The 13,040-nt window shown below is 37.9% G+C and overlaps 2 protein-coding genes across 2 annotated transcripts in view; both read right to left on the reverse strand.

Moving 5' to 3' along the window:
- Positions 1–4,226: 4,226 nt before the first annotated feature.
- On the reverse strand, positions 4,227–5,515 carry rxfp3.3a1 (relaxin family peptide receptor 3.3a1). The gene has a single exon (XM_056265374.1). The coding sequence runs from the start codon at positions 5,513–5,515 to the stop codon at positions 4,496–4,498; it is 1,020 nt and encodes a 339-aa protein (XP_056121349.1). The 3' UTR covers positions 4,227–4,495.
- Positions 5,516–9,083: 3,568 nt separating this feature from the next.
- Positions 9,084–13,040, reverse strand: part of pias1a (protein inhibitor of activated STAT, 1a) — a 51,869-nt gene continuing 47,912 nt past the window's right edge. Inside the window, exons 8-14 of the mRNA XM_056265342.1 lie at positions 12,602–12,675; positions 11,839–11,999; positions 11,496–11,626; positions 10,474–10,660; positions 10,245–10,384; positions 10,097–10,137; positions 9,084–9,938 (exon numbers count right to left, since the gene is read on the reverse strand). Of these exons, the coding sequence (XP_056121317.1) occupies positions 9,657–9,938; positions 10,097–10,137; positions 10,245–10,384; positions 10,474–10,660; positions 11,496–11,626; positions 11,839–11,999; positions 12,602–12,675 (1,016 nt within the window). The 3' untranslated portion in view covers positions 9,084–9,656. The remainder of the gene's footprint in view (positions 9,939–10,096; positions 10,138–10,244; positions 10,385–10,473; positions 10,661–11,495; positions 11,627–11,838; positions 12,000–12,601; positions 12,676–13,040) is intronic.

Genomic DNA, 13,040 nt, shown 5'->3' on the forward strand with positions numbered 1-13,040 from the left:
TAAGTATGAAGTGAGATGGTACAGCACCACTACATAATGATTTGGCATCAGAAGAGAGATAACCACCAGAGATCTCTCAGTAGAGAGGGGATTTGGATGGGATCAAGAGGGCAAGTTCGCAAGGTGAAGTGCTTAAATGATCTTCTTGTCTGAAACAGTCTTATAAACATGCATGACATATGAATGCTGGCCATAGTGTAGCTCAACTGATTGAACCTGGTCATGGGTTCAATTCCCAGGTAACACACACACACACACTGATAAAATACCCTAACTAAGGTTTATGAAATCCTCATCACTATGGACAGTGAGAGAGGATCCATTGTGTGTTAATTCTGCAACATCAAACAGATCTTTCATTTGCCTATGCAAATAAAGTTCAAGCTTAATTAGTCCCTTTAATTGTTTGAAATAATTTCCTGATAGATCATATTCCCATACAACACAACGGATGTTGAAAACATGATTGGATTTTGAAAGCCTGCTCAATTCTATAAACTTTTATAGAATTTATTAGAAGTCATTGTCAGACTTTGAAGTCTCACTAGAAAGAGCCAAACAAAACACAGACATGATCAAATGTATTTCATTCAAAAAGGTCAAACAATCAGGCCTAATTATAATAAGAAATTACAACAACAGAGATAATAACTGCAAAAATAAAAGCAAGTCAATTACAATACATGTAGTACAGTACATTTACTTCTACTTTTTGGTTTATATGAATAATTCTGCAATATTACTGAAATGCTGTGGGCAGAATCCAAGGGGGCAAATACAATTTTAAATGGGTAAAATTCTTATCATAATGGGAATATGATATGATGATGTGCATTAAGAAGTGACTAACATAACTCCTAACTCACTCGGTAATAGGAAACCATGTCTCCACAGGAAATCCTGTTAACAGTGGGGATCTGATTATATCAGCACACTCAGCTGGAGACCAAAGTGAGTTTTGTAATATTGACCAACATCAATAGACAAACTGGTAGATTTGCATCCACACAGCACAGCAGTGTAGACCCTGGATGAAACAAAGAGCCATTTAACAGAAAGGGAAGGTAGTCCATTCCACACCATCACATGTGACCACATCACATCAAAATACAAGGAAGGATTGTTTTAGTAGCAGCAGCACTGGTCAAAACATAGGCTTTGAATAGACACACAGTGTGTACACAAACAGGACCTTCAATGACATTTCAAATAGTATTCAAATGACATTTAAGTGCACACATAAAATGAGAGCAGCAGAGTTATGAGGAGCCAATAACTGCTACTGCTTTGTTTTTAAAGGATACTTTGGTTAGTCTTCAATGGGAAATTATATGCATCCAAAAAATATTGACTGCTGCCCAGACTGTTCCTCACAGTCCGTTGCCCTGTCTGCAGTCTGAACACTGGAGTGTGACGCATCATAACCAAAAGAACATCGTCGAGAGCATCACTTCTGTGCCGGGTGTCCATTAAAAGGCTCCTGTGCGAGTGTGACGGTAAACAGCAGCAGATGTACTGTCTTTTCAAATCTTCCAAATTGCCTGCAAATGACCATCATTATAGCTTACTATGTAAGTGATTTAAAGCAACCACAATTTAACAAGACGTTAAGCATTCTCATCAGTTATGAACCTGATCGCCCCTTTCTGGGTAATTAACTGCATGCCGCAGAGCTGTCATTTCTACAGGATACAAAAACATGTTCTGAAAAACTGATATGGCCTGGCTCGACTAAATGAAACACATTTCTGCTTATTTTTGCCTAATGAATTCCAGAATGCTGTGATCGGGATGGTGGTATCTTGGCTTGGAGCTTGTGGGAGTGTCTGTCAGTAATGCTAATTGAGAATGAGACAAGACTGGATATGGAAAGCACTGCAAGAGGGAAACGCAGAGAGAGTGTGTTGTCATTCAGAATGTGTGAGGGAGAGAAAATAAAGTTGACAAACGGTTGTCAACTTAACTTAGCCTTTTGGTTAACCAGGTGGTGTGGTCGTCCATCCTTATTAAGTTCTCTAAAAATATTAAATGAATTGTATGTTTGGTAATATCCTATCACTAATGTAAAATGCTGAGAATATGTATTTTGAGTTTTTAAAAATAATTCAAAATGGCTTATGATGAAAAGGTACATATGGGAGACTGATGCTAGTTTTCGTAACAATGTTTGTTCTGATTAATATTTCTCTGCAGGTTATTAAATTTCACAGTTCGTTGCCCAATAGCGGGGCAAGTTGTCACAATGGAACTGGCCATTAAACAGCCTAGTATAGGCATCTCGGCTAAATTTAAACAGTATATATATGCAACAATAATTCATTGAATTGCAAAAATGGCAAAGGTAACATCCTATAATATTAAACCAACAAAAATGTTAATTAATATGCTGTGTAAATTTGTCACACATGATGATATTGGAATTTGATTTTGGAGGATGAAATTTACAAAACAAAAAAGGTGTAAACCAACATACAAAAACACTGATAGGGAAAACGCATTTGTGTAACTGGACTTTTGACTCAAAGGCTAATACTGAGGAGTAATCCTCACCGACAACATCCAATGTCTCATATATTCTGTGTTTTATTTTATTTTATTTATTTTATAAATTAAACATGTTTTAATTTAACATTAAAAAAACAATATAGGCTATAGCCTACACAATTAACCCTGGAACTTGCACAATAATGTATTAATTAAAAAAAAGAAATTGGAAGAGAAATGATTAGCATATCAGCCATTGAAGTATAGTGCATTGAAAGGTATTGCCACTCAATTTAATTTAGCTGCGTTTTTTAAATTGTTGGTTTTAACGCAAAAGTAATGTAACATTTTATATCGAGAATTTACGGTGGCCGAGAGAGCTCAACGCGCTGCAACTGAAGAAAACGCATGCAAATAGAAGAAAACACATGCAAATAGAAAACAACGCGTGCAAATAGAAAAAAACACATGCAAATTAAATAAAACGCATGCAAATAGAAAAAAAACGCATGCAAATAGAAAAAAATGCGTGCAAAAAAAAAAAAAAAACACCTGCAAATTAAGAAAACATCTTCATCAGTTTCACAACACACGTGTGCTCCAAATACTCACAACACCACCAAATACATAAACGCGCTGCAAATAACACAGAGCACAACGGAAATGTTTCCAGGGGAACCAAATAAGTGACGGACCCGGCTGGGACGTTCTGGCATAGATATCCATAAATCTATGCGTGCTGGTGCTTACAGCTTAAAATTGTACTTTATTTATTTGTTTATTTATTTATTTGTTTGTGCAAAACATATACAGAGATTACATTTTTTAGGACATACAACTTGTATACAATGTACAAAATGTATTAACAATATGTTCAATGTCATCAGAATACAAATGAGAAAAGAACAATGAGCTGGAAACTAAAATAAATAAATAAAAAAGATAAAGAAGAAAAACATGAAGGAAAGATATTTATCTATACATCAGTTACACTACAAATTGTTTCATGTTATTACATTTTCATAAAGAAAAGTTTCGTAAGAAATGTTAGATAATGTAGGGTCCAAAATTTTTAAGTTGAGACACAGATATATAACGCACATTTTAAAAGCTTTTTTTGTAAACTAAAAATAAAAATGTATTTGCATCCGTTATGTTAACAGCATTGTAAGACCGGCTGATGGACACCGTGCTGCGTTGTCATGGGAACATCCCACGTTGTCTTTAGTTGCTCCCTTCATCAAGTGCGCTCCACACGGCTGCCTAACAGCACACTACAGCCTTGCTCACTCCAAAAGGGCTCTGCAATCTGCCCTTCGAAGGGAGTATGGCTGTGGCATAGGGAAGCTCACGAGCAATAAGCACGTCTCAGCCGGGTTCGTCACTTATTTGGTTCCCCTGGAAACATTTCTGTTGTGGTCTGTGTTATTTGCAGCGCGTTTTCTGTATTTGGTTGTGTTGTGAACTTTTGCAGCGCGTTTCCTTATTTGGAGCACACGTGTGTTGTGAAACTGATGAAGATGTTTTTTTTTTATTTGCAGGTGTTTTTTTCTATTTGCACGCGTGTTTTTCTATTTGCATGTGTTTTTTTCTATTTGCATGCGTTTTTTTCTATTTGCACGCGTTTTTCTCTATTTGCATGTGTTTGCTTCAGTTGCAGCGCATTGAGCTGTCTCGGCCACCGTAAGAATTAGCCTATTTGAAAACAATGTTCCACAACAATACAAAGACATTCATACAATTCAATTGATGTAGGCTACACCAAGCGCATGAGTCAGTTCACCCAAAATAACAATTCTGTCCTTATTTACTCACCCTCATGTTGTCCCAAACCTGTGAACTGACGTCTCCTTTTGATCTCCGCTGAAGAAATAAAGTCAAAAATGCTTGAAAAACATGAGGGTGAGAGAAATAATGACCGAAAGTTACATTTTGGGTCAAATAACTCTTTCGGCCTATACACATTTGTTCCACGGGATGGAGTCGCGCGAGATGCGTGTGCACTTGTTTCTCAGGCGCGGAGAAACATGTCCTTTAGTTTTTTCCTGAACTCTCTGCGCATCAGACAGTAAATAAGTGGATTTAAACAGCTGTTTGCGTGCGCCAGGCACACAGTCACCGGAAACACATAGGTATGAACGATATAGTACGACTTATCCCAGTACACCACGTTGAATTTCACCAGCACGCCCCAAAACGTTATGGCATGATTGGGCATCCAGCAGAGGAAGAACGACAAGACTACTATGGTGACGGACTTTGTGACTTGCGTTCTTCGCCTCGAGTTGTTCTTCATGCTCCGCTGTCGGATGAGCCTCAATAGCAGCAGGTAACTGATGGAGACTATTCCCATTGGCAAAATAAAAGCGATTAGTATTTTCTGGAGATGATAGACTGCCAACCAATACTGCCCCTCGGGGAACCGCAACAAACAAAGTTTTTCTCCGGCCACGTTAGTGACTGTGGAGAAAATGGATGTTGGCGCGGTGGCGACGGTGGCCAGAGTCCACAGGACGACGCTGACCCACCTGATGGAGCAGCTGGTCTGTCTAGTGCTGTCCTTCAGAGCTGAAGCCACTGACCAGTAGCGTGTGATGCTCATCGCGGTCAGGAAGAAGACGCTCGCGTACATGTTCATCACGGTCACCGAGAGGATGATCTTGCACATGGCGTCTCCAAACGGCCAGCTGAAGTCCAGCGCCGTGTCCACGGCCCAGAAAGGCAAAGTCAAAACAAACTGAAAATCTGTCACGGCCAAATTGAGGATGAAAAAGTTTATTTTGGATGTGCGTCTCTCTTGTTTCACGCGAATAAAGAAGAAGACCAGCAGGTTGCCAATCAAACCTACGATGCAAACCACCGAGTAGGTGATGGAGATCAAGCACCTCAACACCGGACTCCCATCGGCGCTCACATCAATGTCTTCCAGGCTTTTAAAGCGCTCCCGATCACTGATGGATCTGTTGATTACACCACTCTGATTACTGTCTCCCGTTGTATCCAGCGATTTCACAACTTCAGTGTTGCCCATGACGACAGTTAATGTAGGTTACTTCTTTACACTAGATTCATTTGTACTTAGCCTATCTATAATGAGTATGCCTTTTATTTAGTCACATTAATTACTTAGTTTTAGGCTTTTTAATTGATAACTGACAAAACATCACTGATGCTACATTACTATAGGGCTACAAACAAGTTCAATGTGCAAAAACTATGAGCACAATGCGGCGCGGCCAAGAATTTATCTCGGGCGCTTCTTAAATGTTCCCGCCCATCGAGAGCAGTGATTCGTCTTCCTGTTTGATTGACAGGACGACGCAGAGTTAAGGCACACACATATAATTTATATATAATTTATGTATATTTTTTTATGCTCAAACCTTTATAAAATAGCATACAGTAATGGAAGGAAAAAAACACAACAAAAATAACGTTTTTAATAACAAAAAAGAGTTTAAACAGAGATGAGGTTTATTAAAGGGGTTTGTGTGGAGTTGCAATGGAGCAGGTGGGAGCCACTTGGTAAGTTTTCACTGCCATCTGCTGTTCACATGTAAATTAACACCAGTTTCTCACGGTTTCTTACTACCACTTCAAGGCTTTGGTTCAGATGCTTCAAGGGACAGTTCACCCAAAAAAATGAAAATTTTGTCGTCATCATCATCAAAAGAAGATATTTTAATGATTGTTGGTAACCAGACAGTTGATGGTAGCCATTGACTTTCATAGTAATTTTTCCTACTATGGAAGTCAATACCGTCATCTGTTTGATTACCAACATTCTTTAAAATATCTTCTTTTGTGTTCAACAGAAGAGAGACACGTCATACAGGTTTGGAACAACTTGAGTAAGTGATGACAGAATTTTTATTGTGTGAACTATCCCATTAAGTTGGGATCTGACATGACAGTTGAATGAGGGGATTCACATGAATCAATGATTTGTTCTAAAGGATTTAAAGGCAGGAAAGATTTAAAATGTGGCATTTGAGACACCGTGGGTTATCAGAATGAGTAGTGAATTGAAGGTCAAAATTGTGAGAAACCATTTATTATATTCATTTTAGAGGGAGTTGGTTGGTTAGCCTCCTTATGTGTGGGTTTTATCGTTAAAAAAAAGACAACCAAATTGATACATTTCATATAATATTAAATCTGCTTTAGGCCTGTGTGAATTGAAAATGGGTCAAAGTTTGTTGCCCCAGATACAGTTGTTTCTGAAATATGAACAGACACCTGGTTAGTTCTCAATTTAGAATCTTCACCTTTTCGCAGATCGATTCAGACTTGTCTGAACTTTATACTAAACAGTATGCCATTCAACTCAAATAGCTTATGTCCATCTTACAGCGCAAGTTACTTTTCAGTGAGCACGTTAAAATAGCTGAGCTATTCAGCTCCAATGTAAAGGAGTGAATTCCAAATTCTTAAAATGTACCAAAAGAAATATAAAATCTTATACACATCATGCATCTCATTCTCAACCAGCTCTTTTTTTTCCATCAAGACAAAAGCCAGTTAGCTCAATGCATTTTATTACATCTAAATGTCTCTACATAAACATGTAACATTCAATAGGTAAACAATTTCTTTCAATGCATGTAATAAATATTTTTTTTACTTAGTACTTTATACAAACTGACATTGGTCTACTGTACAATATGTCTTCCACATCTTAAAAATCTTTTTTTCTTTCCATAAAACATGCCACAGACACAGAGCGGATGAAATTTAAGGCAGTGAGCATAGATGTCTGCTTACTGAATTGGAAAATAAAATAACTTGGACTTTGACACCAAGCCCACTCATAACACAATTCTGCATCTAAAATATATAAATTAGTTTGTTGTGAAGTTGAGGATTCAACTTCAACACATAAATGCACATCACTAGAACATCCAAATTTGCACAATGTTTGCCTTACATCAAGAACAAAAACATGCACACACGCTTTCATACACACATTCATACACACACACACACAACTTATCCATTTATCAATCATAATCAAAATGAACAAATGAATGAAAACTTGTATTCTGTTTGTCACTGAACCTTACTTCTATACCCTTGGTAACAAACCTTGTCAAATACATGTCATGTGAGACAGACACATTGAAACAAAGGACAAAAACGGTCCAGATTTACTTGTTAAAATAGAGTCAAAAATAATCATTAACACTGCTAGAGATCTAACAAGTAGTCAATTTGGTAACAAGGATTTTGCCATAACAGCATATGTATTTTTGTCGCTGTCATTTTTATCTCGTTAATTACTTAACCAATTACATTTTGAACCGATCTAAGAGTCGAGACAAATCGACTGATAAACATCTAATACTTTCAGAAGAAATGTATGTTAAAAGGAAGTTTAGAGGGCAAAGGAAACAGAGTGAGACTCATCAGTCTATCAAATAATGCAAGACGCAATAGCTAGATTCTGTCACAGGCAATTACCCCAGTCCCAAACCCAATTAGGCTTTAAAAAGAGGTCTGGTCAACACACTGAGAGCCACACCAGCAAACACACAGACACACGCACACACACACACACACCTTAGCCTGTTTGATGTAAGTACAAATAAAAAAGATTTGAACTTCCTAATTTAACGGGGTTTTTTTTTCGTTTTGAACACACTATTTTTTCCAATCTTCCGTTCTAATTTTCTCAAATATTGTTTGAACAAAACTTTTGCAATTAATTTCCTCTGTTAATCCCAAGCAGCACTTGAAAGGACATCCATTGGTTACTCAATAGGATTATTCGTTTAGAAACTCCAAGTCTGTAGATAAGAGCTCCAAATCTGGTGGGTGCCACGAGGGACATTTTAATACAGGCGAACTGAAGTACAAGAAATAACAGGTCCAGTCGTTTACATGCAAAAAAAACACTCACACAAGGCACGCGTGACAAAACGGTAGAAGAAATGATGAGTGGCTTTTAGGACTTCCCACACAGTACCAAGCACAGACGACCTAATAAACAAATGAACAGAGACCTCAGTCACTGTTCAATGTCAAAACAAACATCTATGAGCAAGTTAAGGATGCATTGCAACACCAAAGACACCGCAACCTCACCATCTACGCCACTGCTGAACCTCCCAACAAAACATTCCTTCTGAAAAATGTAAAAAGAGAGGGACGGAAGAAAGAATGAGAGAACAATCAAGCATGGCAGCCACAAAGAGTAAATCTTTACTTTCTACACAAGGTATACGTTTAAGTTCACTGAACTCACAAGCTCTCACTCTAAAAACTTCAACACTAAAAAGTGTTCTTTTGGCATTGAGCAAGAAAAAATATGGATGTAAAACTGTTAGAGAATTACATTGTTTTAAAAACAGTCATGAATTACATTTCACATAAGAATCATGAGGTCAGATATTGGCAATCTGTAACAATGCTTTTACTTCCAGTTGTTAATCTGAAGGTGAAGGAATGCTTTTTAACGGCCCACCAACATAAAGGGATAGTTGAGCCAAAAAATGAAGATTTAGTCATCATTTACATACATACAAACCTGTATGACTTTCTTTCTTCAGTGGAACACGAACGATATTTGTAAGAAGGTTTCAGTGGGGTCAAAAACTTTCATTGTATGGAGAGAAAAAAAAAGTGATGACATGAAAATGATGACAGAAGTGAAATTTTTAGGTGAACTATCCCTTTAAAAGCATTATATAAAATATTTCTGCACTTATAGGGGAAATGTGATTGGCAAAGACATGTCAAGTTTTGCTGAAAAGAGAGAAGAACCAAGGGTCCGGCAGACGGTCTGATCGCAGCCATTGTGCCCAGTGAAATCAGACAAAATATAGACAATCACAGAATATGATGGGGAAAGGACATAAAAAGTGTTCATATTATGTTAAAGGGGTAAAGCCGAAGCAGTGAAGGGAAAAATAGCGTCAGTTTCCAAGGAGCTAAAACCCAAAGTAACTTAGCAAGCCGTGTTGGGCGAAAACTCTTTCAAGTTTACATATACATTAGATAGCTAGATAGATAAGTATATACAAAAGTAAAACAAAAAATATATTTGTTCTCTGTACACGGCAACGATTATCATCGTTTACAAAAACACCCTTCAGTCATCCTGCATGTACGTTTTCTTCCCAACGTTTGGAAGTCTCTTCAGTCAGTTTCCCGTACGAGGGTTCGGTCCTGGGTCAGTCTAACGAGATGACGTCTGGGACGGATCCGTATATGGCAGACATGGGGGCCGATTCGGAGTTGGGGTGTGGGGCAGGTGGATGTCCGAGGCTTTCCCGTAGGCTGCTGGAGGACACCAGGCTGCTGCCGTTGACGTTAATGGAAGGGAGGTTGCTGCTTACAGGGGTGGAGGGGGGGTCCAGGAAGAGCTGGGACGAGCCGTACGGGAGGAAACGACTCAGGAGGAGGTCGTGATCTTCCGATGCAGATGCAGCCGCTGCCATCACCATGTTGTAGTGCTGGAGAGACACAGCAGGGGGAGAAAAAAAAAAAAAGAGTCAGGTAAAGAGAAAACATTCACTAGATTAGCAGTATCTATTATACTGCTAATCTACTTGCTATTAATAGCTATTAATAGACAATCACAGCGGGCTGATAAATGTTTGGATTGTGTTACCTGATGATTCTCCCCTTGTAAAAAGGGGAAAAAGTTGAGATCTGTAAGAGGTAACATGGACAAATCAGTACATTGAAGTTTAAATGAAATATTGATGTTTAAATGAGCACATTTCCCAAATTCCTCTAATGATGTTTGTGTGTTGTACCTGACAGGTCAGTGGGCGTAGAGTAGTAGTGGCGGTAGTCCTGAATAAGAGGAGGAGGTGGAGGGATGTAATTGGTGTCCACCTGAGGCATGCTGGGAGTTCGGCTTAAAGGAGATGCTTGTCTGTGGAGATTCAACACCCTATGAACACACACCAACAAAAGTTAGCTTGAGAAAAGTGTTTGAGAAAAGGAAAGAATTTGACATGTTTTTCTGAAATTATCATTTACCCATTATCCATCTGAGGAGAGAGGCTGCACAGCGAGGGGCAGCTTTTCTTTTGAGGGGGTTCTTCATCTTCCTCTTCTTCAGACGAGCTGTCAAGAGTCAAATCAATCACCTCCACTTTTTTGCTGTTGCCGCCACTGTTGCCGTTTGTATGAGAGTTTTGCTCCGACACTGTCGTACGACACCCACCTGATGGGTTGTAAACAAAATAGTTTCAGGGTGAAGGTTAATGTCACATTCGTCTTTTTTCCACCATCTAATAGATCAGAGATATTAATTTCACAAGCCCCCTTTACACCTGGTAGTATCATAAATCTCAGGTGATATGATGATCACAGGTGAACTGTGCCAACTATAGGTGTAAATGGGGTCCTAAATGTTTTTTTGATTTGATCACTTAAAATGATACTATTGTTCAAAACTTTTAGGTGGGTAAGATTTTTTACTGTTTCTAAATCATTCTAATATGCTCATTTGTGCTCAATAAATATATCTTATTATTATCAATGTTTTAAAACAGTTGTGCTGCTTAATATTTTTGTATAAATGTGATAATTTGTTTCAGGATTCATTGACGAATATAAAGTTCAAGATTTTCTGTAACAATGTAAATGTCTTTACTGTCACTTTTGATCAATGTAATGCGTGTATGTATAGATAAGAGTTATATATATAATCTTACAAACCCCAAACTTTTGAACATTAGTATATATTTGAAGGTAGCCAGAAACAAACATACACACAAACCACAAAAACCTTATTGCTAAAGAACCCGGGACCACAGCAAATAACCAGCTACTTGCCAGTCAATAATTGCGTCAAGTATGTCTTTACAAGAAAACTGTGCTGATATTTTTTCTTACATTACTCACCAAAATACAATGCTGTGCAAAATGACCAGTGCTATATTAGGGGTTTTAAGATGCTTTTGAACAATTCTTAATGTTCAACAATGCATCCAAAACGCTTCCTACAGCAATTCCTCAACAATATGAGGAGATGATCAGCAGTGACTAAAACTTACCATCGATGCCATTGTATGAGGCAGACACTTCCTGCACTTCCTTTTTCGACCTCATGGGGGCCCAGTTGCCATCTTCCTTGAACTGAATTTCATCACAATCTAAACAGCTGTTCAGAATCTCCATAAACAATCTAAGGATGAACAGAGAAATGTTTGGGAACAAAAGAGAGATTAGAGAAGGGAGAAAGTGAAAATTATAATAGAAAAATAAAGGTGCGAGTTCATACATTGTTCACTAAAACCTAATTACTGCATTCAATGGTCAAATGTAACATTTATGCATTATGTCCTTATTATCAAATGAATTTCATGTGCAGTTTTGTTCTATTATGGTTGTGCATACCCATCAATGATGAGATGTTCATAGGGTGCTTTTTTGTCACAGACAGGACACACCCATGTGGGCTTCTTTTCATTCATCTGGATGTAGAGCGTAGCATCAAAACACTGCAGGTGTGAACACGTCAACGCCCGACACGGAATCATTAGCCGCATCTTTCCCAGCTGTGTAACACAGGCAAAAGCACAGACAATCATAGAGAAATTAACACACATGGACATACTGCATGGAAACAATCCAGGCAAACGCACGCATGCACGCACACACACACACACACACACGCACACACACGCACAGGTTTGGAGATGGACCAAAGAATGAAAATAACAAGAAGTGAAACATGAACAAAACTTATATAATCATGACAATATACAACTGACATTAAATAGTCTAACTGTTTTAGACAGATTTATGAGTCATAATATACAAAACATTCTGAATCTAATTTCATTTTGAGTTTAAAATCAAAAACATCTGTCTTTGCTTTGTGTGATCTTTAACTACTTTGAAACATTAGAATCCTAAACAATAACGTATTTTCTAGCTTTGGTTCTCATATGGTCTTTGTAAGGTCCTGTAGCTGACTGCAACAAACCTGTTAAGCAAAGAAAACCCTTGGTGTTCATTCATTTCGAATTGTAATTAAGGGTTTTCTTAGCTGTAACCCGGTCCCTGGGCTTAAACTAACATTTAGACATTCAAAAATATACATTACCGGATGTGTGTGTTTGTTTGATTTTGATGAGTGATCTGATAAAATGCTTACCGGACATAATAATGAAACTCTTAAGCTGGTGGTTGCTATTTCACTGTCAGGGTCTGCCGTTAACTTTTCCTTTACTGCAGGACATGAGCAAAAGCACACATTAGCAGCACAAAACCCACAAAGATCTTTACAACTGCACTGCTATTAATACATATCTGTGAGTTATTAATACAACTCGAGGAATATGGTCACATTTAATCTGACTATCATCAGTGTTTGGGGCAAAGCATTACAAGTTATGTGAGTTACATAATCAGTTTACGTTTTTCAAGTGTTGAGTAAAGTAACTCTTTACTTTGAAATTTACAACAATCTAAGTAATGCGAGTTATTTTGTTTTCCCATTTATTGACTGGCAGCTCTCCTGACCCCATGTTGACAGAAATTTTAAGTAATGTGCAGAGGTGTTGTGTGCGGTTATTGTAGTTCTAGATTAAATG

This window comes from Rhinichthys klamathensis, unplaced genomic scaffold (genome assembly GCF_029890125.1).
Source record: "Rhinichthys klamathensis goyatoka isolate OS25496 unplaced genomic scaffold, OSU_Roscu_1.1 h1tg000232l_1, whole genome shotgun sequence".
NCBI lineage: Eukaryota > Metazoa > Chordata > Actinopteri > Cypriniformes > Leuciscidae > Rhinichthys > Rhinichthys klamathensis.